This window comes from Poecilia reticulata, chromosome 1 (genome assembly GCF_904066995.2).
Source record: "Poecilia reticulata chromosome 1, P_reticulata-male-v2, whole genome shotgun sequence".
NCBI classification, from domain to species: domain Eukaryota; kingdom Metazoa; phylum Chordata; class Actinopteri; order Cyprinodontiformes; family Poeciliidae; genus Poecilia; species Poecilia reticulata.
This window is the reverse complement of record NC_088830.1, coordinates 18,874,743-18,901,713: the sequence shown is the minus strand read 5'-3', so window position 1 is coordinate 18,901,713 and position 26,971 is coordinate 18,874,743. Positions and strand designations below refer to the sequence as shown.

General features: G+C 37.6%; 3 protein-coding genes across 5 annotated transcripts; 2 read left to right on the top strand and 1 right to left on the bottom strand.

Annotated features, from left to right (window-relative positions):
- Positions 1-1,645: 1,645 nt before the first annotated feature.
- Positions 1,646-4,740, top strand: LOC103466009 (perilipin-2-like). 2 transcript variants are annotated; one of them, XM_008411271.3, is made up of 6 exons: positions 1,649-1,837; positions 1,967-2,174; positions 2,982-3,064; positions 3,140-3,392; positions 3,462-3,598; positions 4,339-4,740. In XM_008411271.3, the coding sequence occupies exons 1-6, from the start codon at positions 1,814-1,816 to the stop codon at positions 4,666-4,668; spliced, it is 1,035 nt and encodes a 344-aa protein (XP_008409493.2). In that variant the 5' UTR covers positions 1,649-1,813; the 3' UTR covers positions 4,669-4,740. The 2 variants fall into 2 exon arrangements, with proteins under 2 accessions (XP_008409502.1, XP_008409493.2); XM_008411280.2 differs by lacking the exon at positions 3,462-3,598 and having other exon boundaries at positions 1,646-1,837; positions 4,339-4,620.
- Positions 4,741-5,593: 853 nt separating this feature from the next.
- On the bottom strand, positions 5,594-9,792 carry rps6 (ribosomal protein S6). Its single transcript, XM_008411293.2, has 6 exons — positions 9,656-9,792; positions 8,972-9,103; positions 7,789-7,999; positions 6,993-7,139; positions 6,037-6,194; positions 5,594-5,733 (listed from the first exon to the last, which is right to left on the bottom strand). The coding sequence occupies exons 1-6, from the start codon at positions 9,659-9,661 to the stop codon at positions 5,638-5,640; spliced, it is 750 nt and encodes a 249-aa protein (XP_008409515.1). The 5' UTR covers positions 9,662-9,792; the 3' UTR covers positions 5,594-5,637.
- Positions 9,793-13,242: 3,450 nt separating this feature from the next.
- On the top strand, positions 13,243-25,676 carry acer2 (alkaline ceramidase 2). Of its 2 annotated transcripts, XM_008411306.3 has the most exons (7): positions 13,243-13,704; positions 14,003-14,117; positions 16,464-16,605; positions 17,221-17,358; positions 22,947-23,084; positions 23,712-23,889; positions 25,271-25,676. In XM_008411306.3, exons 1-7 carry the CDS (start codon positions 13,591-13,593, stop codon positions 25,289-25,291), a joined length of 846 nt encoding a protein of 281 aa, XP_008409528.1. In that variant the 5' UTR covers positions 13,243-13,590; the 3' UTR covers positions 25,292-25,676. The 2 variants fall into 2 exon arrangements, with proteins under 2 accessions (XP_008409528.1, XP_008409536.1); XM_008411314.3 differs by having other exon boundaries at positions 13,244-13,704; positions 23,712-25,676.
- Positions 25,677-26,971: the final 1,295 nt, after the last annotated feature.

The following is a 26,971-nucleotide window of genomic DNA, read 5'->3' as shown; positions in this document are numbered from 1 at the left end:
CCCTCGCTACCCTGCAAGGGTCAGCATGGTCAGATCATGGATGGAAAGCTTTTAAGGGAGTTTGTCTCCTGAAGTCCACACTTAAAACAGCTTCATAGTTATTGCCAACATCAACTGATTCTATGACATTGCTGACTATTTTTTTCTACTTCTAACATAAACAGGCAAAGAAGACACCCAGAAATGTTTTTCCACCCCAGGAATCCGGTCCCAGTCATCATCAGTTCTGATTATGTCACATATACAGCGAGTCTACAACGTCTTAAAATTGTAAGTCTTATTTTTTCGTTGCCATTTTTCTGTATTCTTTAAAATACAAATGCTTTCTTTGTTTAATTGCTCTTTTGTTATTTGTTTGTAGGTTTCTGTAAAGTGCAGTGGTCCAGTGAATGGGAATGTTCTGTCGTTGATCCTCTTTGTTCTTGGAAAGAAGAAATGTCAGTTTATCTGCAGTAATACTGGAATAATGTAACATTGCATCAAAACAATACTCTGTCCTTGGTGAAATATTCTTCACATTTCCTCTATTTCACATTTCCTATTGTTTTATTGTGCTAATTTTTATAAGCATGTTGTCTGTAAAGTTTGAATGTATTGACAATTTGTAAAAAAAAATTTATATTGGCACTTGAAGAAAATGTGGGTAAGACTTTATTTGACAGGGTGTGCATAAGAGTGATATGATACTGTCATAAACATTACATAACACCTGTTAAGAACATACCAACAGTGTCATGAAGTCTAATTCAGTAAATAATTATACTTTTAATGAGAATTTGATTTAAAAGTTGGATGAAAGGTTTTATGTTTATGACGGTGTCATGTCAGTATTATTATTATGTATTATGGACACCCCATCAAATAAAGTGTTACCAAAATGGTAATATATTGAAAGCACAATGTAATTAGTTTCATCAGTAAAGTGTGTTGTAATTGATCCTTCTGTGTTCTGGTACCTGATGTGTTGGCAGTACTGTAGTGTGTATGAAACGTAATGTAGAAAGTGGCAAAGCAGAATAATAAAAGACATTAAGTAACTAAAAAGTGTACTTCATTAGCAATTATAATAAACCAAAAGTGTAAGTGCAGCATACTGTAATCACACTATTAATATATTAAATATATATTTACAATATACTTAAAATACATTCTAAGTATATGTAACTCAATCACTAAAATAGCACACTCTAAATATACCAATCAAGCACATTTTTGGTACATAAAAAACAGTACAGTACACTTAAAGTACACTAAGTACTACTTAAGTTTGACCAAAAACGTATGTTGAAGTATGTATAGTACACTTTAAATAGTGCTTAAATACACTAAGCACAAAATTAGTATGTCAAAAAAGTCACACTTTAAGTATACTAATTCTAAGTATATTTGAAATATACTCATGATTAGTCCTACTAAAAGTATGCTTAAGTACGTTAAAATTTAACATACTTAATACAAATTTTTCACCAGGGGTATATCATCAGAACATCAAATATTTTATAACAGATGTAGCACCGACATGTAATTTATGTTAAAGTTACTTGAAGAATTAGCCAGTTAGATTTTGACCAAAGATTACAAGCTTCGATGTATTAAGATCTCGCGAGATCAAGGGTGGATCTCACAACAGGTGAGCACTAATTGATGACACCAGAAAGCTATTTGAGTTGGGGCCTTGACGTCAGCAGCATTTCTGAACAATGAGCTTTTTATTTCTTTGAACCGTTTCCCAAGCAGGTAAAGTGTTCATAGAAAGATTCGGTTTACGTGATAACTACATTTTTTGGTGTTCGAAAAGTGCGAGGGAAAAAAAATGCCGGTGAACAATAACAACCAGGTGAGTGCATTAAGGGAAAATAAACGCCTACGTTAATTAACTTTTTTCTGTCTAAACGTTTCTGAGGGCATACATTAAATTTCGTTGGTAATTGTGCTAATTTTAGATTTGTTCTTTCATTTTAATCAGAAAGTAGTACCGAATGCAGCTGCCCGGCTAATCAAGCTACCCCTGGTTCGCTCAGCCTGTGCCACCCTGTCTGTCCTGTACAAGGATGCTAAAAGCAGCAACCCCGGTCTGAGATCCCTGTGCGAGGCGCTGGAGAGCGGTGTGATCGCCCTGAGCACCGCGGCCTGTACCAGAGCCTCGCCGGTCATTGTTAAACTGGAGCCACAGAGTGAGTCCGACCATGACTGGTTTACTGGAAGTCTTATAATCTTTTGATGCGCAGTGGATTAACCCTGAAGCTAGACGCATTTCTCGACAGGCTGCTCTGAATATCATCAAAAAAGTAATTTCACTACCTTAACTGAAAAAGTAAGACTTTTGTAGACTTGAAGGAGTTTAAATGTTTGTCACAAACGTCAAAAATGTTTAAGTTATCTTAAAATGATTATATTGTTTTTAAGACTGAAATGTTGTGTAGACTACTTATTTTGACTGTCCAGCAGAGACACCGACGTCGTTCACGAGTCGGCCACAAAACGGTCAAAGCTGGTAAAAGCTGACTGCCCAGTTTTAAGAACATGAATAGAAAGCTGAGTGGAATAAAACCCAAGAAAAAGGTGCAGAAGGTTTTAATTGTCACATACTTTAATCCTGAAAAAAAGGGATTGAGAGGGGAGTTCCTGTTGTGCTTCATGGAGGCAACCTTTTCAAAGATCACCGTAGCTGCGATAAACGGATTTAACATATTATTCTCTGTCCTCATGAAACGTACAAATCACCAACGATTTGCCAATGTGTTTGGTTCGTGGCACCTTCATGCTTAGCCATCTACAGCAGTATCAATCACGGCTTGGCAGTTTTCAGTTTAACTTTTGCTTAAATGAGTCAGGCTTGACTCTAACTTGAAGGTATCAGAATCCATAATTTTTACTATAGTTTGAGTCAAATATATATATTTTTTCTCCGTTCTACTTTGAAGACATGCAGTAGAAATGCACTGCTGGGTATTGTCTTTAAAGCACACGTTTCTTTTCAGTCTCCATTGCAAATGATTTTGCCTGCAAGGGCCTTGACTGGCTGGAGACTTCATTCCCTGTTCTTCTGTCCCCACCAGATGAGGTACTTCTTATTTAAGTGATTGGCCTACTCTTCTGAAAGGGTGATCCTCATAATGAATTTGACTCAATCACACAGGTTGTTGCTGCTGCCAAGAGCAAGGTAAACGGGATTAGAGATGTGGTGGGCATTGCAGCCAGTGGGACAGTTGTGACAGTGCAACACACCGTCACCTGGGTGATCAGCAGACTGCATCAGGTAGACGGCATTGAGAGCCAGTCAATGGTGGAGCGAGCCATCAGCATGGCCAGTATGGGATTGGACTCGGCTCTGACTGTGTCAGAGGCTTTGGTGGACCAGGTGCTCCCACCGCCAGAAGAGGGGAGAATAGGCAAGTATCAGTCTCCCGAGTGGCAAGTCGTTCTCACTTCATTGCCTACTTTTGCTTTTCTGTCCACAGAAGAAGAAACCCATTTGGTGGAGGGTTTTGAAGCTTCTGTCCGCTCAGGAAGTTATTCTGTGCGCATGATGAAACTCACTGCTAAAGTGTGTTGGAGGACCTACCACATGGTTGGCTCAAAAATCCACTTTGTTCAGGTGTGTTGTGAGTACAGTTTGATCAGGAAAGATGTTTGAGTTTTATAAAAGTTAAATATTGGAAAAGGACCATCCCATTATAAATTTTTGACTCTTGAGATCATTTGCTTTGGACACTTCATCACAACGAGACATTTTTGTGAGATACTTCATTACTTTAGGGAAGGTATCAGTCCTTGAGTTCCAGAACCCTACAACTTTTGGGTGCATCCCTGCTCCTACACAACTGCATCATCTCCTTGGTCTCGGCAAGTTTTGTAAAGGTCATTTGATTTAGGTGTTTGACTAGGGATGCATTCGAAAGTTGCAGGACAATGGCCCTCTAGGAATGAAGTTGCAGAACAACTTGTTTTGAAACCCCAGACTTCCTATTGGTGTCTTGGCTTCTGAGGTTTTCTCTTTGATGTCCAGTTGATTTAGGAGGAGAGCAATGTTTTAGCAGGTTTGCAGCTGTGCATACTTTCTGCTTGAACAATGCTTTGTGGATTATCTAAGGCTTGGGGAAATAACAAACCCTACTTTAAACCTTGGCTTTCTACCTGTCTGGTGTTTCCTGCTCCAAATGTTTTGTTCACTAATGTTCTTGAACAAACCTCAGAGGCCTTCATCTCAGGCCTCTGAGGCCTGAGATGTGCTTATGTGAGATTAAATGACACGCAAGCAGAATACCAAATACCTATACGTGACACAGAATCAGCATTTCCAATGTGGCTGCTTAATGTTTATTCACCATTCAACAGATCACGGAGAGTTTATCCAGACCCACCATTCTGGTTCAGGACCTTCAGACGAGCTGTCAGACTCTGGTGTGGAGCCTCCAGGGGATACCCCAATACTTTCAGCATCGGGCAGTTTCTGTGTTTCTCATCTTCAGCCAGATGTGTAACCTCAGCAGTCCATCATCCCGTCAGGAACAGACTCGACGCAGAAGTCGCTTCAGAGCTGCTGAAGGTTCACCACTCTCCAAGGAACTGGCCCGCTCACAAAGTACACCAGCTTTACGAATGAGGCCCACCAAGACATCTGTGTTTGAGAATGGCTGTGTTGTGAAAGGATGTGTTCGTCGTTAGTTTTGACTTTTTGATTCTGGATTTAAACAATATAACGATGTATTAAAAGATTTGAAGCTTCATGAAACTTGATTCTTTAGTAGCAAATGTTTTCTGTCCAAATCATAAAATGCTTGTCATGTTGCAAACAAACTGATCTTGGTGTGTAAAAAATTCTAGCTTCCTTGAACACAATTTCAGAGTTACCCTTTATCAGAAGGAACTCATTAATTTGCAGAGGGGTGGGAGGGAGCGATCAAAAATTTCCAATTTTGGGTTACTGTCAGTTTTGTGAAAGCATAAAGTAACCTTGATTTTTAAGCTGGTACCATTTAGGGGTGGGAAGTGTAAAGATCTGAAGTCCAATTAAGAAACTTGGTCTCCCGTTATAAAATTACAAATTTGAAAATCAAATGGAGTTCAGTGAAAATCACTCGCTCTGAAAAAGTCCAATTAAATGCTTGTAGGGCTTATAGTTGCCAAAGTACCACATTAAGTCAACTGATCACAGTAAAACTATCCAATTAGTCAGATTAGCTCTACACTGCACTGATAAAGGGCCAGTCCTTTCACATGCCATCTTTTTAAAACTGCAGATGCATACTTTATCAAGTGTACACTAACCAAATTTTTACTTATTGCTTGAAATAAGCTTAAATGGTAAAACCGCAGAATTTGCCTAAATACTAAATTACCAAATTGCTGCAACCCTACTAAGATTGTGTTTAATGGAATAAACTGAAGAGCTGCAGCACTGTTTCAAATGTGACAATGAAGTGATTGCAACACAGAGGAACTCTTAGAAATTTAGTTTATGCTGCATCATGGGCCAGTAAGGCTCAACTAGTTTAACTATCACATGTACTGATGCTTATAATCAGTTTTCATAGAATCTTAATGTATAAATCGGTGGCATTTTCTATCAAGACACCAAGTACAACACAAATCACAGTTTTTCAGCAAAACGTTATTTTATTTCATTTAAGGATTTCACTTTTGGCTGGACTCCGACTTGGATGTGGATGCCCTCAGAGAAGAAAGGCGGCGCCTCTTGGCGATCTGTTCCTGACGCTTCTCCTTGGCCTCCTGTTTTTAAAAATTTAAGAAAATTCGAACAAAAAAAATGTTGATGGGTGTTTTACACATTCTCAGAAAAAAAGTTTATCAGGACTCAAAGATCCAACTATAAGAATTCAAATGTACTGACTATCTTGATAATGACAAGATAGTAAAGGTCTTGTCATTATCAACTTTATTTTGACTTCTATATGGACATACCATCCTAGCAGAGTTTTAGGAAAATGGTAATAATCCCATTACTTTTTGTAGTTCTGAAGCTCAGATCGATTGTAGCATTTTTTTTTATAAACATTTGAAAAATGAGCGCACCTTCATCCTCTTGGCCAGCAGCTTGGCATACTCAGAGGCCTCCTCCTTGTTCTTCTGGGTGCGTTGTCTCTTGAGGGCAATGCGGCGGCGCTTGTGCTGCAACACACGAGGGGTCACCAGTCTCTGGATCTTGGGGGCCTTAGTTCTTGGCTTCTTGCCTAAAAGAGGGAAGTGGCCATCAGTCACAGTTCAAGACAGCAAAAAATGTGCTAATAAAGAGTGAAACAACAGAACTACACTTTTCAATCATCTTTAAAATCACTTCAAGTGAAAGAATTCAGAATGTATCCAAACAAATTGTTCTGCCTTCAAGTCAAAGTGAGGTGACTTCGTTTTGAATCAGAAGTCTAAAAAATTGTTTGTTTACCCAGTTCTACCCAAAACTGATCTGAAATCTGCAGGTAATTGTGCTGGGTTATGCAACAAAAATGTTTTAGGAAAATGGGAAAAGGAACTAGGGAATACAGCAGCTTAGAAGTAGTTATGACTCCCACCTTACAATATTTAGAACAATGAGAGGCATGAGCAGCAGCACAAGATCTTAAAATGGCTAATCTAAAAATGTTGCTGTAACTGCAGCATTCATAGGGTTCAAGCTCTTACTTTATCCTAAACATTGTGCCTCAATGGTCAATTTTACTGAACTATAAGAAAGCAGCTCAGTCACAAAAAAGCCAGAATTGGAATTATTCTCCCTTTTCTACTTTTTGAAACAGAAATTGTGATGGATCCCAGACTTTTGCAGTAATAATGTTAAAAAATAAACTATAATACACCAATACAATTTTAAAGATGTACCAAAAGAAGGATCGTGCAAGAGGACATCTCAAAAACAGAAAAAAGTAGAGGCTCTTGCAACAAATTTAACAGCAGAAAACCTCCTCTGGCTGTTGTTGATATACAAGCCATAATCTCCATGTAAAAAACATTCATGCAGGCTTGGACACAACTTTCACCTTCTTTAGTCAGGGGCCTCCTCACAACATACTGCCTCACGTCATCCTCCTTAGCCAGGTTGAAGAGCTTGCGGATCTTGCTGGCCCTCTTGGGACCAAGTCGGCGAGGGACAGTGCTGTCGGTCAACCCAGGAATGTCCTTCTCACCTTGATGGCAAAACATCAGAACGTGATTGAATCAGACCACAGAGCAAATTTTCAGTTCTACAAAATCTAAAACGGGACATGCATACTCAACTCAAGGACTGAAGGGAAACTATAAGATCATGGTGCTTGCTTTATTTTTTCAACATAGCACCAGTTACAAGGTATTGTTTACTGACAAGATTAGATTTAGCCATTTGACAGACCATTCACCATCTGTTTTTTGACAACAGATTTGATATTATTTTCAGCTCCGAAGAGTAGGATAGATAATCTCTGCCTTCGCATCTTAAGGGCAGGAACAAAATAATTTAATATAGTCAGTTCTCCTAAAGAGGAGAAATATGAAACAAAATACAAAAGATCTAAACATTTCAATTAAACATTATAAAAACTTTAAGTCGTAACAGTGAGGAAGCATTGCAGTTCAACCATCCACTGTCACTGGGTCTGGTCGCATCTGGAAAGCAGCTCCACAGTTACTCTGGCAACACACTATCCCCTCTAATTTGACTATTAATCAGTCAAAAGAGACTCCATGGTGTGCCATCCATATATGCAGCAAGTCATTGGCTTACATAGGCTAACATTACTGATACAGCATGAATAATACATAAGCTTTACACAGTTGGGTTTTCCTCCACCAGATTACCTTTCTTGACGATGACCAAGTTCAGAACGCTGAGGTTGGCATCAACGATGCAACCCCGGACAGACTTGCGCTTGCGCTCGCCGGTCCTGCGAGGACGGTAGCAGGAGTGGCCCTTGCTGAGCAGCAGACGCACTCGGCCATGAGTTAGTACCCCCTGCTTCATGGGGAAGCCCTGCTTGTCGTTGCCGCCGCTGATGCGCACCACATAACCCTAGGCAAAAACACTTTTTAACATGTGCAGAAGAAGGCAGTTTCCTTTCAGGATGTCCTAATCCTATAAGATTCCTAACAAAGACTATCACTAATCCACAATCAAGAGTTTTCACAAGTCTCTAATTACATTTCAGACTTATTAAACCCTTTTGAAAGTCATCAAGTCAACATCAACATAAATAACAAATCAAGTTAAACTAACAAGTTGAATAATTTGGGTTGGAGGTTTTTGACCGACATGTGGATTATTACTTTTGCAACAAGACTGTTAACACTTCTTCACCTTACACTATACGCATAACTTCATAACAGTCATCTTTCAGTCAAACATTAAAATCCCCAATCAAGTCGCACTTTAAACATACAAAGCTATGTACAAGTTTACTTTGTACATAATGTGTACATGGACATATTTAGGATTTCTTAAAGTGTTAAAATTGAGATATTTAAATGTGTGACGCTGACTTTTGGATGCTATTAAATCTGCAAATCTGATCTTAAACGTAAAAGGCAAATTCTGCCAACACATCACTTTGTTTTCCCATCCTAATATAATCTGTATTTCCATCACAAACTAGAAGAAAAAATATATATCAATGCAACACTGCACAAAACAAAGTTTGTGTTAATGACAGAAATGCTTAACACCTTTATTCTTGCCAATTTCCCAAGTCAGCCTCTCAGCCAAATCCCACCTTAACTCACTAAACTGTGGTGTCTAATGCAAGGAAGTCAATACTTCAAAAACATGCTGCGATACATCCTGCAATCCTAGATGTTCCATTTATTGGAACAAGTCATTGGGAGAGCACAGTTGTTTCAATCTGCCACGATTAACTGGGCTGATCGCATCTGGAAATCTGCTCTACTGTTGCTCTGGCAACACACTGTCCCCCCTTAAAGACTACAGATCAGTCACAAGGGTCTCCGGTGTGCCATGATGATGTGCAATGGACAAAGATAAACTTACCTTCCACTCATCTCCCAGAGGGTCAGCAGCCACCTCAGTGGCCATTCGCTTCTCATAAAATATGCGCAGCTTCCGCTCATCATCAACTTCAATCAGCTTCTGGCAGCCGGTAGCAGGGAATGAGATGTTCAGCTAAAAAGCAATTTGAAAGAAACAACTGTTGGAGCTTTTGACCATCATAGAGACGCACAGACAACACGCCAAAGCTACAGATGTGATAACTAGGATAATCAATAACATGAATGAAACTTATAAACATCTGTGATAAATATGTTCTAGAAATAGTGCCACAGTTTCAATTGAGTAAAACAGAGGCCTGTTAGCTTCTCTGCCGGGTCCAGTTCAAAGCTGAAAACACTAGCTATGTGCACTCTTTACAAGAACATACCCAGACTATTGTATTAAAGTGTTAAAAAGAGCGTATCTCTCGAAACAATAAAGGAAATTTCACAAATCGTTCTTAATGTAAGTAGTTGCACACTGTGCGGCCATGTTTCTACAGCTCACTTTCCGACGGGCTAGTCAGCTAGCTCGTCACAATCAAAGCTCATCCTCAACTACAAAGCCACAATACCTGCATTAAACCAAACGTTCTAAAAGTCTAACATGATGGCTTTATTTCAACTAATATATTTTAACAATACTGGCTTTCACAAACAAAATAAAAGCAACTCATGGTTGTACCTTCATTTTGCCAAACCGACCCAACGACGGTCCGCCAGGGGAAAGAGGCAGGATATCCGCTCCGTGATCTCACATAGAACAAAGTAATCTCGCGATAGCTAGATCGCCGTCATGAACCACCCTAACAAGTCAATAAAGTAAATTGACATGAAATAAAGTAATTTTATTTAATTTGTTCTTTTTTTATCATCAAAAGACGTCAGTCTTAGAAAAAGACAAGCGCATAGGTGTAATGCTGCTCTGTAGCGACACATTTACACAAATAAAAGTACAGGCAACATTAAAATCATACAATGTTACATGTCACTTTTCTCTTTACATTTTAATAAATTATTGACACTTTTATGTAATAATATGTTTTATTTATTTATTTTTATTTAGATTTCAACCTTATATTTTACTTTTGTGAAACACTTGATATGCAATATGTAGAAAAAATATATATATTTCGAAGTGTAATTGAAGTCAAATTAATTTTTTGTGTGCGCAAAACTTTGCAAATAAAGCCGATTTTGATTTGTTACCAATATGTCTTATATACATATATATATTTGAGAATATTTACCTTTGGCCCTCAAACTTAATTAAAAAAATAATGATGAAAATACTAAGATAAAAATATGATTCAATATTTTCTGGTTTTACTCATAATGACTACTTTAACAATCATATTGTCAGTGTTTGCAAGAACATAATGCTACAAACAATATTGACCACTGCAGGGCGCCAGAGAGCAGATTAGTTTATGACGTTGTAGCCTACAGCAGTGTTTTTCAACCACTGTTCCGCGGCACACTAGTGCAGTGTTTTTCAACCACTGTTCCGCGGCATACTAGTGTGCCGTGAGTGATCGTCAGGTGTGCCGTGGAAATTATTCAATTTTACTACGGTACCGTATTTTCCGGACTAAAAGCTGCTACTTTTTTCCTTAACTTTGAACCATGCGGATTGTAGCCCGCTGTGGCTTTTCTGCGGATTTTTCTTCAACCACCAGGGGGCTCTCTAGCAGGAAGTGAATCATTAGAAGTCCAAATTGTGAATCAAAGAAGAACGGCTAATTTTCATTTAGAACAAGCACATGCTAGCAGCAGGCACGACGGAGAAATGTTTTCAAACTCGTATGATGCAGCTTTTAAGTTGAGGGTTGTCGATCTGGCACTACAGGAGGGAAATAGAGCCGCTGCACTTAAGTTAGGTGTGAACGAAACCATGGTTTGACTTTGGAGACGGAGGGCTGCGTCCAGCACATTTATTAGGACGAGGCATTCTGCTGGGTCCTAATGGAAAACCGAGAGCAGCTTCCAGTTTTTATTTTATTTTATTTTATTTAATTGAGGGTGCTAGTATGGTGCGCTCTATAGTCCGAAAAATACGGTAATTGGTTTTAAAAGATTTTTTGAAAATGAGTTATCTGCAAATAATGCCATCTTCGAGTATCTGCTGTAGTAGTAGCAGCGGCGTAATCATGTAATTTTCTCACCACTAGATGGCAGTAGGTATAGAGCGTTTTACATTAAAACTAGAATTGGTGATCCACGAATGTTACAGGTAGCGGTGAGAGCACTGAATCTAGAAAGACTGTGACGACAGTGATGGAAAAGACAGTGAAGCTCAGCAGTAGTTGGAAAGAGCATGAGTCCATTTCCCACAACATATCTGTGTGAAGTGAGCTTCTCCAGCCTGGCTACTATAAAAACTAGAAACAGAGAGACAGAGATGTTGAGGAAGAGCTTTGTCTTTCTTCAATTTCTGCCAGTAAATCAGATCTGTTTTCATCCAAACATGCTCAGGTTTCACACCAGGTGGGTAAAGTATACAGATATTGACATTTTGTACATGCAACTCTTCATATTGTAACAGTGAATATGAAGTGAAATGTTTCCCAAATATTATTGCTTCTTTCAAAATAAGAATTATTTTCTGTATTCTGGCTATAAGATGCTTGTGGATTAGTTTGTAAAACACTTTGGCGTTTTCTACAACTTCTTTAAATTTAACACCACATTGCTGTGGCTGTTGAGGTGTATTTTTGAAGTGGATATGTTAAGTGCAATTTGAAATAAGAAATGTAAAATGTGATAATACATTTTTGTGTTTATTTGATTCCTATTCAAGAGACTTTGATAAGAATGACTATATATAGGCGGCTACAGAGTATCTTTATTTCCATTTTTAGTTAGTGGTGTGCCTCGGGATTTTTTCAATTAAAACAGTGTACCTTGACTCAAAAATGGTTGAAAAACACTGGCCTACAGAACTTAAAATGGTTGCAAATGTTTAAAAAGGAATGTGAAATGCACGAAAGGGCTCAGACTTTCACCATTAGCTCTCGAATGGGATCAGCGCTATCTATCCGTGCTATGGTAAAAAAAATCTGACGAAAAGCAGCTTTTCGCATGCGTGACTTATTTCCAATGTGGACACAGAATGGGGTTAAGTTCAGTTCAAATGTATTTAATCAAGGACAGCACATTGAACAATGCTACATTTGGAATAAAAGAGATAAACTGTTGCTTTGTGCATAGGTTTTCTAACTTATGCACAAAATTTATTTCTTGGTTGTAGCTTTATTTTAAGACAATAGTAGCAAAAGACAAAAATTCTTGCATATACACAAAGACCTTGAATTTCTGTGACTATAAACAAGAAAAACATAAAAATATATATCAGAATGTGAGAAATCCAATTCCCCATAACAAATGTAGGTCAGTATAAATCAGTCTTCACTTATTGGTTTTTGTTTTAGCCTATGTTTCGTCTGGGAACCGAAAACTCTTAAGATTAGTCTTTTTTCCATTTTTATTCCTGAAGGTGGGGTCTCTGTGTGCAGGTGAGGTTTTCTGAACCAGGTTACTGTGGGACTGACTGAGTCAGCGCGAAGTGAAATGTGCATTTTGAGTTTTAAAATACCATATGAGTTTGTTATTTGGCTTTTGATGGTTACATTTACAGATTTACCTGTGGAAAATTAATGGAACGAGAGCTTCTAACTCGGAAATCTTCGCATGTGTTTGTATTGAACCAGTAATCAGAAAACATGCTTCTGAAAAAAACTTCATTTAATTTTAGGCTAATTTTCCCTTAATCCGCTGTGAAAGATGCATTTGGCAGGTGAAGCTAGGGCTCTTCTTGACTTCATCGAAGTTAAGAAATCCCATTTTCAACCCAATTGCATCAGACATTAACCATAAGTTTTTGTGCACTTACACACACACACACACACACACACACACACACACAGAGAGAGAGAGAGAAAGAGGGAGAATATTGCTGAGGATTACGGCCATTGAAAGAGGATATAAAAATTTGTGACTTTTTTTTTCTAGTGGCTCTAATCGTCTTTCGTAATTTACAAGCTATTTTACATAAACATGAAAAACTGATCAGTGTCACAATTGTTAGAAACATTGACTAGCAACCCACTTGTGGAAGTTTGAATTTATTAATTACATTATATAAGTGATTATAAATGATAAGTCATTACGATAGCAACTCACTAAATAAACCATATACTTTTGTAGGATTTTTTTTGTTGTTGTCGTTTAATCATGAGTATTAAAAAAAACCCCATCACCAAACACTTCCGGTTTTACCGAAGAAGGAAGCTGGGCGGAGTGAGTCCTCTTGCACAGCATGAACACTCTTTGAGGCCAGAGTGAGCAGCTGTCAGAGGACGGGGCAGACCGTCACGAAGAGCAGAGAAGAGGCTTTGTGGAAGGAAGAACTGAGTGAAAATGCAGCACAGGAGCGAGTCCCTACATCAACACTTGTCCACAGTCCGACTCAGGATCCAGACTTTAAACTGCTAGCCGTGTAGCCGCCGAGCTGGCTCATACCTCCGACTTTCCCTCTGCTGTTGTTTTGTTTTGCTCTAATCTGTTGGAGGATCACAGACTGAACAACGTTGCTGTCCACTCGACAGGACTAGTCCAGACATGAGCAACGTTAACCCGATTTTCTGGGACCAGTTGCAGGCTGGAAGCTCCGATGTCGACTGGTGTGAAGGAAATTACCTCATTTACCCCAGCATCGCTGAATTTTACAACACGGTCGGTATGAAGTCTCTGTCGAGTAAGCGGTGTTTTGGATAATGCCGTTTTGTTTACAGTTGGGGTTGCTCTGCTTTCGTTTCGCTCTGTCATGAACTGCCTTCTAACACTTCATCAACACACCGCCGTATTACCAACAATAACGGCTCCTATGAGTTGAAGAGACTTTCCAAAAGTTAATCTGCTTCAAATGTTTTCCTCTCCAGTTTAGCCGCTCTGCCGGACCCAGTGGGGCAACATGTTGTTTTGATGCCACGACGCTGTTTCCTCAAAGTGTTGTTTTGTTATTTCATTTCAGATCAGCAACGTCTTGTTCTTTGTTTTGCCTCCCATATTGATGTTCTTGTTCCGTGAATATGCCCAGCATTTCAACAGCGGGATCTACCTCATCTGGATCCTGCTGGTGGTGGTCGGTAAGTTGATGACTTCCTCTACTTCATAGTGAGGATGAGCAGCCCAGACACCCAGCTTCAGTGCTTTTTTTTTTTTTTTTTTTTTTTAATTAGCAAATATTTTTTATTTGTGGGTGCAAACAGAAACCACAGGTGAAAAAAGCAGCTTATTCTCTGTGTACAGGTTCCATATTCTTTTGGAATATGAAAAGTTATCTGCTTAATCTGCTTGATATAATCTCAGACTGGTAGGATACGAGTTGAGATCAGAACCCACATCTAAGGGTGGGGGCATTTCCACAATCTGCTCCTTGATTCGTTTTGTCTTCTTTGTTACTCAAAACCCATTTTGTAAACGCAGGGAAGCCTCGATAATGTAACTGTGCTGCAAACTATGCCGTGTTACTCATACTTTTATGTTTGGTTCCGATGGGGTGTGTGTGTTTCTCTAGATAATCTTCTCAAATCCAATTATTTAAAAATGTAAGCTGCACAAAATACTGAATTGCAGTATTACAATTGGAAATGCCTGCATGGACAGTATGTTTCTCGGAAATTTAGCATTCTAATAATAAACTTGACCTCCTTAATGAACTTTCACCCACTCTGGTGTTCATGTATATTTTTAATTAATAAAGCTACCGGCTAAATAATTGGGGGCATGATATAATTGTTCATTTTTGAAAATGAACAATTAAGATCAGAGTTCAGCGCAAATGTATAAAAACACCTGATGAACATGCTGATCTTTGTCCGCTGGTCTGAGGTCCTGTTACCTACTGACACGGATGAAGACAAAAGGAAAAGTGATTGTGCTCGTTTTCCACTTTAGATGCGATTACTGCTACATGATTAACGAAGTCTGCTCAGTGTTTCCATGGGATTTTTTTTTCTCTCACGGACTGAGGTCACCTCTCAGGAACCGGTGAGGGGAGGGCTGGGTGGAGGACTTGGTGGTGGTGGTGGGTGGTTCTGGCTATCTTTGCTGACTATGCAACCTGCATGTTTTCAAACAGCGCTGGCACCCGGTCTCCATTCACACACAACGGCTCCATTCACTGCTGTGATCTATAAATCAGACGTGCATTTTAACAGTATTTGCTTAAAAAAAAAAAAACATATTAATTTCCTTTTCAGAACAAGATGTACAATTTATGAAACATTTGTAAATGTTTATACTTCCAACTACATTATTTTTAGCCCTCTGCAGTTTATTAGAGCCACTTTGTATAATTTATAGTGTTTTAGAGACTCCATTTTTCAGCTCATTTGTAAACAACTTGCCTTATAGCTAAAGGGAAAAGAAGAGACCAGGTGTTTGGTTCCATTTTTCAGAAACGGGGCTGATTCATAGACTAATAAGCAGAATTTAAGTTTTTTTACTCACTTTTTTATTTCAGTGTATAGTATTATTAGAATTTTAGGGCACTAACCTTAAATTTCAATGTTGTTATAGGTAGAACTAATTTTACTACATTACATAATGAGTCTCAACAATATTAGCTTATACAGTGTAATCCAAGTTGTAAAATAATTAACTCTTCAGATGGAAAATATTAAATGAAGTCATGTTGTTTGATTAAAATCTTCTTGACAATACATATGTGGTATGTATATTTTTATACTACATAAAACCTTAAGGAGTGTTCATTCAGCTGACAATCAGTGTGCAGCAACAGGTGGGGAAGGGGAGTCGGGGCATTACTCAGTCATTCTGGAACTTTCTCTAGTATCTTATTACAAGGACTTTAAACCACAGGGGCAGATTGATGACAATGTTTTAAAAATTGAATCTTTTAAAACCATTTCTTTAATCTTTAACCCATAAATTAGTAGAATCGTTGTACAAGACTAGATAATAAGAAAAGAATCCTATGGGGGTAGCATTACAGCTATGTTGTGACTGTTCCATTAAGAATATTTTATTGGTTGATGACGACTTAATGGTGTTAAAATAAGCATAAAAGGCTTTTATAAATGCATAATATATGCAAAAAAACTCAAAGTTACAAAATAATTTTCAATTGGGATTCATAATTAATCTTACAATGTAAAATAAAATTAGTATGCGGCAGCTGTTCCATAGGTTGTCTGAGGTCAATATTTCAGGTTTTAGTGATTCATAAAATGACCTAATTGTTTTGACAAGTTGGTGGATAAGCAGATAATGTGGCCGTAATAAAATCTCTAGTAGATTCTGGTCACACCACTCATTTGTGATTTTGTAACTTACCAGTTTTGGTCGTTTCATGCATTGAACTTTCCACTCACTGTTTAGTTCCAACAACAACAGAAGTTGTTTTAAAACAGAAATGTTCTTCAGTTATTGTTCACATTTATTTATCTTTGCGACTTTCTTTCTCACAGGCATCGGATCAACGTATTTCCATGCCACACTCAGCTTCCTCGGCCAAATGCTGGATGAGCTGGCCATTCTTTGGGTGCTCATGTGCGCCATCGCCATGTGGTTTCCCAAGAGATACCTGCCACAGATGTTCAGGAGAAGTCGGTATGTCGATCATTCCAAATGAAACCACTAGGAAGCAGAAACGCGGTTTGAGGTGTACGGAAAAGGCTAATTGGTTTATTTATTTATCTTTTTTTAAGAGACAAAAGTGGAGTTTACTGTGGGTCATTGGCTTCTCTTCTGATGCATCTACTGTTATGACTCATTACATCTAAATATAGGCACATCCAAGATAGCTGACACCAGTAAAAGCAGCATCACATGTCTGCACTTCTTGTATTGTCACAGAGACTTGATGGCTGCTCTCCTGCTGCAGGCTGTCGCTTAACCTTTCCTCCTCATGTGAATTATTTGATTCTAGTGGTCTTTCTTTTCCTGAAACAGGTAAAAAAGAACAAAAGTTGGCTAGAATCACATGGAGAGAAAATGAAACAACAGCAAAGCACAAAGTAGAACTACAGTAAAAAGGTCTAATTTAATATAACACAGCTAGAGTAAACGACCTGGATTTGCTTAGTACAAGTCAAATTATTTTGTTCATGCAGGTCTAACATACAGCAACGCATTATCAACACAAACTACAAGTGGATAAACAGTTTGGTCAGGTTGCCATCCAAAGATTGTTTCATATTGTTGCTGTTTTGCTTCTTTGTGTAGTTTAAGGTTTAAAGTGGTCATCGGCATCCTGTCTGGGATCACCACCGGACTGGCCTTTGTTAAACCTGTGGTCAACTCGCTGTCGCTCATGACTCTGGGCATCCCCTGCACAGTACTGCTTATCACTGAGCTTAAAAGGTGAGTAGAGATTATCTGATCCCGCCGTACATTACACGACATCACACAACATCACACAACAAAACGTGAACCTTCTGCTCCGCATGAGTCGGTCAGAAACGAGAGTAAAATTTGCATGAGCAATAAATGCTACATAACATCTCAATGAAAATGATCGGCTTTGTTTGTGCCATTTCTATCGCTGACTCATTTCCAACTCTAACTTGTTTTTGTGTCCGGTCCATTGTTTCTCTGCGCTTGTGAGTCATGCTATGCCTGCGTAGGTTTAGGAATTTGTCATTCAAATTCAAGCTGCAAAATATTTTTTGAGTTGTTCCCGTTATTCCTAAATCTATTGCCCAAGATTTTTAGTTGAAGTCCTTTGTTCTTGTCATAAATCATTCACTGTTTTGGTATCGCTGTCCCTATTGGATCAGTATTTAAGCAGAATGGAAGCTAACAATGTTCAGGAATTTGTCTATCATTTGCTCATTGTTTCCTTTAAGTATATGTGATCATGTGACTTCCAGACATATTCCACAGGAAATATTCCAAATTGTAAATATCCCACGTTAATTTTGGGAATTAACTAGAATTAAGAGGTAATCAAAACAAACTGTATTGTGATCAGACATAAACATCAACATTCTATTTGCCATAAGTGGACATCCATGCATAATAGGTAAAAATACCTCCAAGTCAAAATTCTATTAAGGTTGAATTATTTTGTCAAACAAAAAATTTTTTCATTAAACAACAAAACATGAATTGTTACATTTTTTTGTTTTGTTTTAATCATGGGTCATATTCTGTATTATTCTATAAGAGCAACATTGAACAGCAATTAAACTTTGGAAATAATGTGGGATTTAAAAGCTTATGAAATTTTTTTTAAAATTACACTTAGATTAGTCTCAAGATTTGAGCATTTTTATAATTTATTTATATGCAGTGGCTAAGTAAATGCATACAAATGGTTAATGGCGCACAATGGAAATACATTAGGATAAAATAACAATAGGTGGGTGTTGAGTGTGGAAGAAAGCACAACACTCCTTGGGTTTAGGAGTTTCTTTATGCCTTAATAGATCAAAAGTTAAATGGCTAAAACAAACAAAAAATTCCTTCAAAAGTAGACAAATGCTGGACTGAAAATGAGTGAAAAAAATCCTAAAGAGAAGGAGTGAAACCTCCTGAAACCCAGAACAACCATTAATCAAGACTTCTTAGGTCTAGGAATGAAACATGAAGGACTCATCACTACGGCACAGTGCTGTATTTAGCAATAACATGAGGTCAGATCAGCAAGAAAACCCTAATGGCTTCACAGACTACATACAGCACAATAACACTTGATCTTCAATCTCTTGCAATTTTAATGTTGAAGGCACGTTTTCTTATCCCGACTAATAGATTATTTTTACGATCATATGTCCCTGAAAACACATTTCCAACAAACTCCTTGTTTGCGTCAAAGGGAGAGCCTGTGTGAGAGCCTCGAGGCATTTCCTCTGTCTCAGTATCTGCATGTTGTGCTTTTTCCCCTCAACACTTACTTACAAGCATCAGTCCTGAAACATTAGGTCACCTATTGTTTCATTTCTGGTTAATTCTTGACATTGCTGCAGCACCAGTCATCAGTTGAAGCCTCTTGTTATTTTGCAAGACCAGACAGAGTTCCTGTAGCCATGACTGATGGACTCCTGTCCTTTGAAAGAACATACTGTTTTGGTTGTTGTTTGACTTTTCTACACTGTGACTCTTGGCCCCCCTTTGACGGAGTTCCAGCTGCACAAAAAAAAACCCAAAGTGCTCGGTGTCTCAGACAGACAATGTAACGCTTATTTAAGCGGAAAGTGTAAAAGCAGAAATTCTAGTCAGAGCTTTGTCATAAAATGTGTTGTCACTATCAGAGAAGTGAAGGGATGATGAAAAAGCCTGAAGATAAACATGTTTTATTGCAATCGTGTAATCGCACACTAAAAAAAAATCTAAATAACAAAAAATATATTACATTAAAATGTAAAACTATAGACAAATCCAACTTTTAGTATGTCTACATTTTTCAAGAAGGGAAAATATATCATGATAGGAAGTTTTTTTTGTTTTTTTTTGTGCATTATTTAAACTGCAGTGGGCGTGCCATTTGTGAAGGCCATCAGGGGTTCAGTTTCCAGCCTTGAGACCTTTGCTGCATTTTTTTCTTTCTCTCACTGCCCATTTCCTGTCTGATTACTCTGCATGACAGCCACTAGGAAAACTATTTTGAAACAAAATCATTTCTGGTACACTAATTGCTACCTTCGCATTGAATACTTTGTATGACTCCCCCTCCCTGTTGCCAGTAAGACAGCACTTAGTCTTCTATAACATTTCATAAGGTTGAAGAGATCTTCAACAGCCTCTCTAATGATGTTTCTATATCATCTCTCATATTCAGTCCACTAGCAGAATCCATTAGATTTTTAAAGGTAAAATTACAGGTATTTCACAGAGTTTAAGATGCCACACTCTACCAAGATTAACAGTACTTTTGAAAAAGAAACAGGCTCCACAGATTCTACATCAGTTGAATCAGTTGTCATTTGCTATTTTCAATATTAACCTTTTGTTTTTCTTTAAACATTCCAAAAGGTTCTGTAAAGAAAGTTGTATTTTAGATAGTAACTTTAAGTTGTAACTTTAGATGGGAGAGCAATAAAAACAGGTCAGGTATTTCTGCTTTTTCTCTTTCCGTCTCCTAAATTCTGCTGACTTTGAGTTACAAGAATAGTTTTTGAGTGTTTGCAATCAGAGCACTCAAACTAAGTTCTTCACATAGCTTCAGTCAGGCTCTTGACATCAAATATGCAATTTATAGCATCATTAATAGCACATATTTCCACTAGGTAAACAACTCCAAGGAGTTGCACTAAATAAGGTTTTTTCTTTCTCAAATTCTTCAGCACATTCAGCGGTGCTCCCTCCAAACGGGACTCCTTGTTCGTCGTTTTTTTCTTATCTTCGTTTCTCCTGCAACATGAGAGGACAGCAGATATCCTGCAGCCTGCTGATAGTTTTCGTAGGCAGGAAGAGGTGTTTGCCAACCGAGGGCAATCTGTACATTAACTTATAGAGGCCAAGTGGCACAATGCTTTAAGAACAGTTAGAATTTTCTTCTATGGGAATACAAACATTTGGTATATATCTGAGCGATAATGATGGTTTAATGGCTTTTTCCCTTTTTATTCTCGTAGTTCCTGTTGCTAATGAGACACTGTTGCCCCTTTCCTGTTTCCTTGAAACGGTTACATAACATAGAGATACTTTACCAGCAAGGCCGACCAGCTGACTTTCTTCCCTTCATAAAAATGTAGGCAGAAAGAGTCAAGTAATTTAGATTTTTCTTTTTGCCACATTTTATGCCCGAACCACCTCAGCTGACTCCTTTCAAAGCGGAGGAGTAGCAGCTCTTCTTCAAACTCCGTCCCAGGCGATGGTGCTCCTTTCCCACTACAAAGATCCTTTTCATTCCAGCTTGAATCCAGGATCTTTTTTATCAGTCACGATCAATTCATGATGACCATTAGTCAGGAATGGGACCGATGGACCAGTGACTGTAAACATTTGCTTTTCAAAGCAAATAGGGTCATTTTATAACATAATCAAGTAACTTTGTTACCTTTAGTTGTTATAAAAATGCTATAAATATCAAATATCACTTATTTAAATGATATAAAAGCAATTTTACTTCTTGATTTTAATATCTTGAAATTGGGCCTCTGTCTCTTTAAAAACTCCTACTCTTTCTGAAAGAAACTCTGCCTTCAGGAAATTATCACAACATCGCTTCTCTATTAACCCTTAAACAATGTTTCTATGAGCGTTACACTGAGAATTAGCTCAGAAACTGCAGCTTCAAGGAGGAGCTTTGCCTTGAAGGTGGCACTTGGTCCAACCAGGTGTTTTGGACAGTTGAATAGTTGCCATAGCAAATTAAAAGATTTCTCAAACATGTATAAAAGTATTAAGGCAACACTCCAAGTATGTTTATGAAGAGGGAATAACATTATATGATGATGAAAAAAGTTGATTTTATGTAATACTCTCTCTTTAAATAAACAATTCCTTAATATTGATTTTTTTAAAGTACTACTTCTACTGGCAGATTATTTAACTTATTACAATAAATTTTCCCATCCTATAAGTGAGATATTCTGCCAGTAAATTTTTATCAATAATGAGGAATTATTTACTAAAACAGGCTACTATGTCTTGCTGAAAAGTTACTTATAAGTTAGCTTTGGCATTTTTAAAGCGCACTAAGGTATTTGCACAAGAAACTTGACCAGAAATACATAGTGAGTGATTTCTGGTTGAGAACTATGGCTTCAGATTCAGAGGAGCTGATCCTCCCTCTTGCACTAAGAACAAGAGGCATCGTGTGCTGAAAATGGGACAATGCTTTGGGTAAACAAGGACCCGTAAACCCTTAGAGAACATCCCCAGCACCACATACACAAAACATGGACATAAACTCTCAACCAGAACAATAAAACTTGTAGTCTGCTCCACCAAACTCACAGCTGGCGCTACAATTATGTCAGTGTGCACAATAAGCCTCGGTGTGAACAAAGGTTAAAAACTAAAACCACGTTTCAAGTGCTGTTTGACACCTCACTCCTTGAAACAATGGCACCAAATAAGGCACCAGTGAAACAGTGCGACTCCATCAGAAGAGAAGCTGAAACATTGTCTCTGCCAGCACACTGCTGCGTCATCAGAACAGCTCTGTCACAGTCAGGCCTGCACGTCTCTGCCTCAGTGTCACAAGTATTTCTAAGGAGGACATCGCTAAGAATAGCTTATCAGTGGCACTCTGGATTAGCACGTTTTTGTAGGTCAGGCGATGTTTATTTACGTGGGGATTACATACAACTTTCCCTCTTAAACACCCACATGTGGCAACATCAGGGACTATTTAAGAAAAAGAACCTTCTTATTAGAGACACAGTGGAATATTTCTTCACTATGAAGTCACAGTCATACCAGAGTGCACCTCTATGGTTTTAATACGTGAATAATATGGTCTGTAAGAGTAATTTAAATATAACCTCAAGCAAAAAAAAAAAAAACACACACACACACAACACAACCCACCATGTACTGGCCCATGTACTTATTTCTTACTTATTACTTATTTCTATAACAGTTGAAGCAAAATGGAAAGGTTTATGGAAAGTGAGTTCACCCAAAACTCTAGATTTTTTACAAAATGCATAACTTAATTTTTCAGGCAGATAAACCATTTTTAGATTTGTTAGATATTAAATCAAAAATAGTTATCAACACTTAGAATGACAGACTCTGATAACTGTTGCATTAGATGTAATTGTTAAACTGCAATGGAAAAACGACTTGCTCTGTAGTTGTATGAAAAAGTATCTGTTTTAATTCTGAAGCGACTCACTGGGCCATTGCTGCCCATTGACGTTATTTTTAGCCATTTTATTTTAGATCTGCAGGTTTTCTCGGACAAGTTTTGCACAAGCTTTTATTCTCTGAGACTGAAACATACCTTGCGTGTGTGTTCAGCGTCGCACACATTTCTCATCTCACTCTCATTGCAGGTGCGAAAACTCGCGTGTGTTCAAGCTCGGGCTGATTTCCGGGATCTGGTGGGCGCTGGCTCTGCTCTGCTGGATCAGCGACAGGATATTCTGCGAAATGTGGTCGTCGGTCAACTTTCCCTACTTACACTGTGCTTGGTGAGCTCAGAGTCAAGTCGGAGAATGCATGCTGTTTATTATCTGGAAAATCAAAGTTAATCAAAAATTTAAAGACTAATCGCACATCACCCTGAACACACCATCCCAATTGTAAAACCTGGTGGTTCTCTGGGGGTTGCCTTTTTGATGAAAAGATGCAAGTAGCTAAAAATTCGGATGAACAACAGTTTAGATCAAACCATGTTAATGTGTCAGAATGGCCTCATCAAAGTCGAGACTCAAATTCAATTGAGAATTTGTGGTGACGGATGGTCTTCATCCAATCTAAGCTCGAGTTGTTATACAAAGAAGAAAAAGTCAGTTTGTCGATACGCTTCTATTCAAAACTCATACAAACATACCACAGGCAATTTATTTTGCAGTGGATTTTATTTTGGAGTATCAATACACAAGACATTTCGGATTTCGACTTGTAAAACAAATAAACGAAAAGGAAACGTTTAAAGCCGTCTAGGATTTTCCTTTCAGTTCAGTCTTGCAGTAGTTTATCACATTGACCTGGTTGCCTTTTCAAGGTTCTTTAAGAATGTCAGAATGTTAGACTGTAAAGAAAAATGCATTGTTGAACGTAGCATTGCCTTACTGATACTGCTCCTGCTCCCTCAGGCACATCCTCATCTGTCTGGCCTCCTATTTAGGCTGCGTCTGCTTCGCCTACTTCCACGTGGCGACCGAGGCGCCGGAGCAAGGCCCGGTCATCATGTTCTGGCCCAACGAGAAGTGGGCCTTCATCGGCGTGCCGTATGTTTCGCTACTCTGCGTCCACAAGAAATCGTCCATCAAGGTGACTTAAGGTGGCCTTAGAAGTTCTCAGCTCTACAGTTTTAACACCAGCATGATACGGCAGTCCGTCTGCGAGTCGTGTTACCCCGCATCGTGTTCTTTTTGATTTGACTGGTAGATATGATGCACTTGTTCAAAAAGTATAAACTTTTTCCTGCTCTGCAGTCCTCTTTGAATCCTGACAGAGCAGGGATTTATGCAACTTTGATGTCATTAGTTTGTGAAATATGCTGCAGGGTATCTCCTTAAATAACATATCAAAGCCAACAAACCTTTATTGTGTTCTACACCTACACTCAGGCTTTGCATGAGACGAGTGATAGTGTTGCAGTTATCTACCTGTAGATTTTCTAAATGTTGGAAGACCTCAGTATTAAGCGTTATGCTGCCTCAATAATTATTACTATAGCAACCCGTTGGTGCCAGGTTTAGTAACAGTAATTTCACCACATGTAACTATTACAAAACCAAGCCAGTCACAGAAGACTCTGAAATTATAAGCTGGTTCCTAACAAGAACATAATTCACACCAAGCCTTAGGCCTCTTTTTAGCCTTTAGATGTGTTCCTTTCTTCAAGCATGCTACCCTGATAGTAGTAATTTTGATATATTTTGCAAAATATCAATGCAATACTCAGTTATTTTCCAAAGAACACGTGTTTCCTTTATTCTTATAGAAGTTGGTACCTTTAATTGTGGTGAACACAGTATATTGTCAAGAAACAGAAATAGTTAGATTTTGATATCAGAACATGGTTGATAAAACTATTTTCCTCAAAAATTAGTCTTGTAAAGTTAGTATTTTAGAGTTAACCAGGTTTATATAAAAGGCTAAGGTTATATAAAATGGTGCAAAGACATTTCAGCCAAGATACTAAGATATAGAAAATGGAATAGTAATTGCAAGTGAATGTGCATTGTTTCTGTAAGTTTGTTTTGGCACTTGTGAGACACGTCTGTAGAGAGGAACTACAATTTTTTTTTCCTCCATTATACCAAAACTACGTAGAAGTCATTATTGAAAAAAATGCCAATGTATGAAATAGAGGGATGTATTTTTGATGTTTCTAATGAAATGCCAATCCCAAAGGATAAGAACTGTTTACGTTTTTCCTTCTCAAATATTTGTTTGACGTGTCAAAGCCTCACACTGTTTGACTTTTCCGCTCGAAGTGCATGCAAAGATTTTGAGCAACTAAAGATGTCAAAATAAGTTGTGCAATCATAAAAGGTTCAATGAAGGGTTTCAATTTTCAAAAACCCGACAAAATAGATTCTGAGACAATATTTTTTCTGAAAATAATTTGTTGTTAAGCTATTTGTTGTTTCTATTTCCATTTTACAGTGTTTCTGCTTTTTGTTCTGCTAAACTTGTTTTTTAGAGAAACCTTAGGGAGGATTGACGACGTGAAGAGATACCGATAGCACCTGCAGTGTAATGCACAACACGTTGAATAATACAGGTGGCTGAAAGTGATGAGTTCATTGAGTCCTGCAGTGAAAGTGAAAACACTCATGCCATGAGAAGCGAATTGGCATCACATTAAGCAGCCAGTGTAAAGAAAGCAGGGCTTTAAATGATGCTTTCTGCAGTGTGATGCCTGACGATAAGTAAGGATTGTTATTGTCTCAAATCTGTATGAATTTCAGTGTTTCTCCACTTGCATTCTTAATACAGATAAGTTGCACAGACATATTTATTTTCATAAATTATCCTGTTTTGTACACAAACATTTGTAGCAGATTAGAGTTTTGATATTTTCTGTAATAAACAAAGCAAATTTTGAACATGGCTACTGTTGTGTTTATTGTCCAACTGCTGACTCAGAAAGTTTGAATGTTATGGTAAATGTAAATAAGTTACATTGTGCCTTATTTTAGTATAATTGAGACGAGCCTTTTGACACATTTGTAAGTCAGGTTAACAACTCTATTCTCTGCTTACGACAGTTAAATGTTTCTGAAACGGTGGCAAATAATTTTGGTGTACCTGAAGGTTCTACATTGGGTTCTCGTTCTCAGCTTGATCTTGACTTCTACAGTTCTGGAAGGACTAAGGACTGCGAGGGGTGGGGTTTGTAAAAATAACTATCCAAAACTCACATTTAATTTATCATTTCAATAAGAGATTAATGGCTTAACGGAGATGCAGATAACAGAAGCGGCCACTAGACGGCGGCGTTGCTACGTGTTCGAAACTCTTACAATCCGCTTATTATTGATATAAATTCAGTGAATCATTAAAGCCTCAGGATTCTTACAACCTGCACTGTAACGGTTTTAATGAATCTGCTTTCTATTACGGTACAATAATAAGTTGCTTACCGATGAGCAAACGAGAATGAGAAAACGATGAGCTCAGATGGAATAAAGAACCTAAATTCCGTATTCCTGTCAAAGAAAAAGCACAGATCCACTTTATTAAAAAAAAAAACCTCCCAGATTTACTTTGAGTCATATGATTTTCAGTTTAAAATTACAATCCGTCTTTGTTAAAAATAACGTTACAGCTTGAAGTAATAGCCCAAGTTATATTTGTATTAACATAAACAATAACAATAATAGTCACTATTATTATGACTATTTTATTACTAATAATAATTATTAATAATAATTTAATAACTATTATTATTATGAGTAATTATTACTAATAATTACTAATTAATTATTAAATTATTAACAATGATACAATTATATATATTAATATAATTACTGGTGATGCAGATAACGTATTATCTGTAATAATAATAGTCATCATTAGTAGTAATAACAACAATAATAATAATAAAATAATAATAATGATTATTATTATTATTACTACAATTATTACTATTATACAATTATGGTTTGATAATTTGAAATTTTTTAAGTGTGACAAAAGATAGCTATGTGATGTTGGTGATTATTATTATTATTATTATTATGTTGTTCAAGTAAATTAACAAAATGTAACAAAAATAAGACATTTGGGAACAATATTCATAGATATGAATACGTATTTATGATTAGACCGTGGGCCCAAAAGGAAGTCCCGCCCTCTAAAGCACCAACACAATCTGATTGGTTCTCAGAAATGCCCCTCA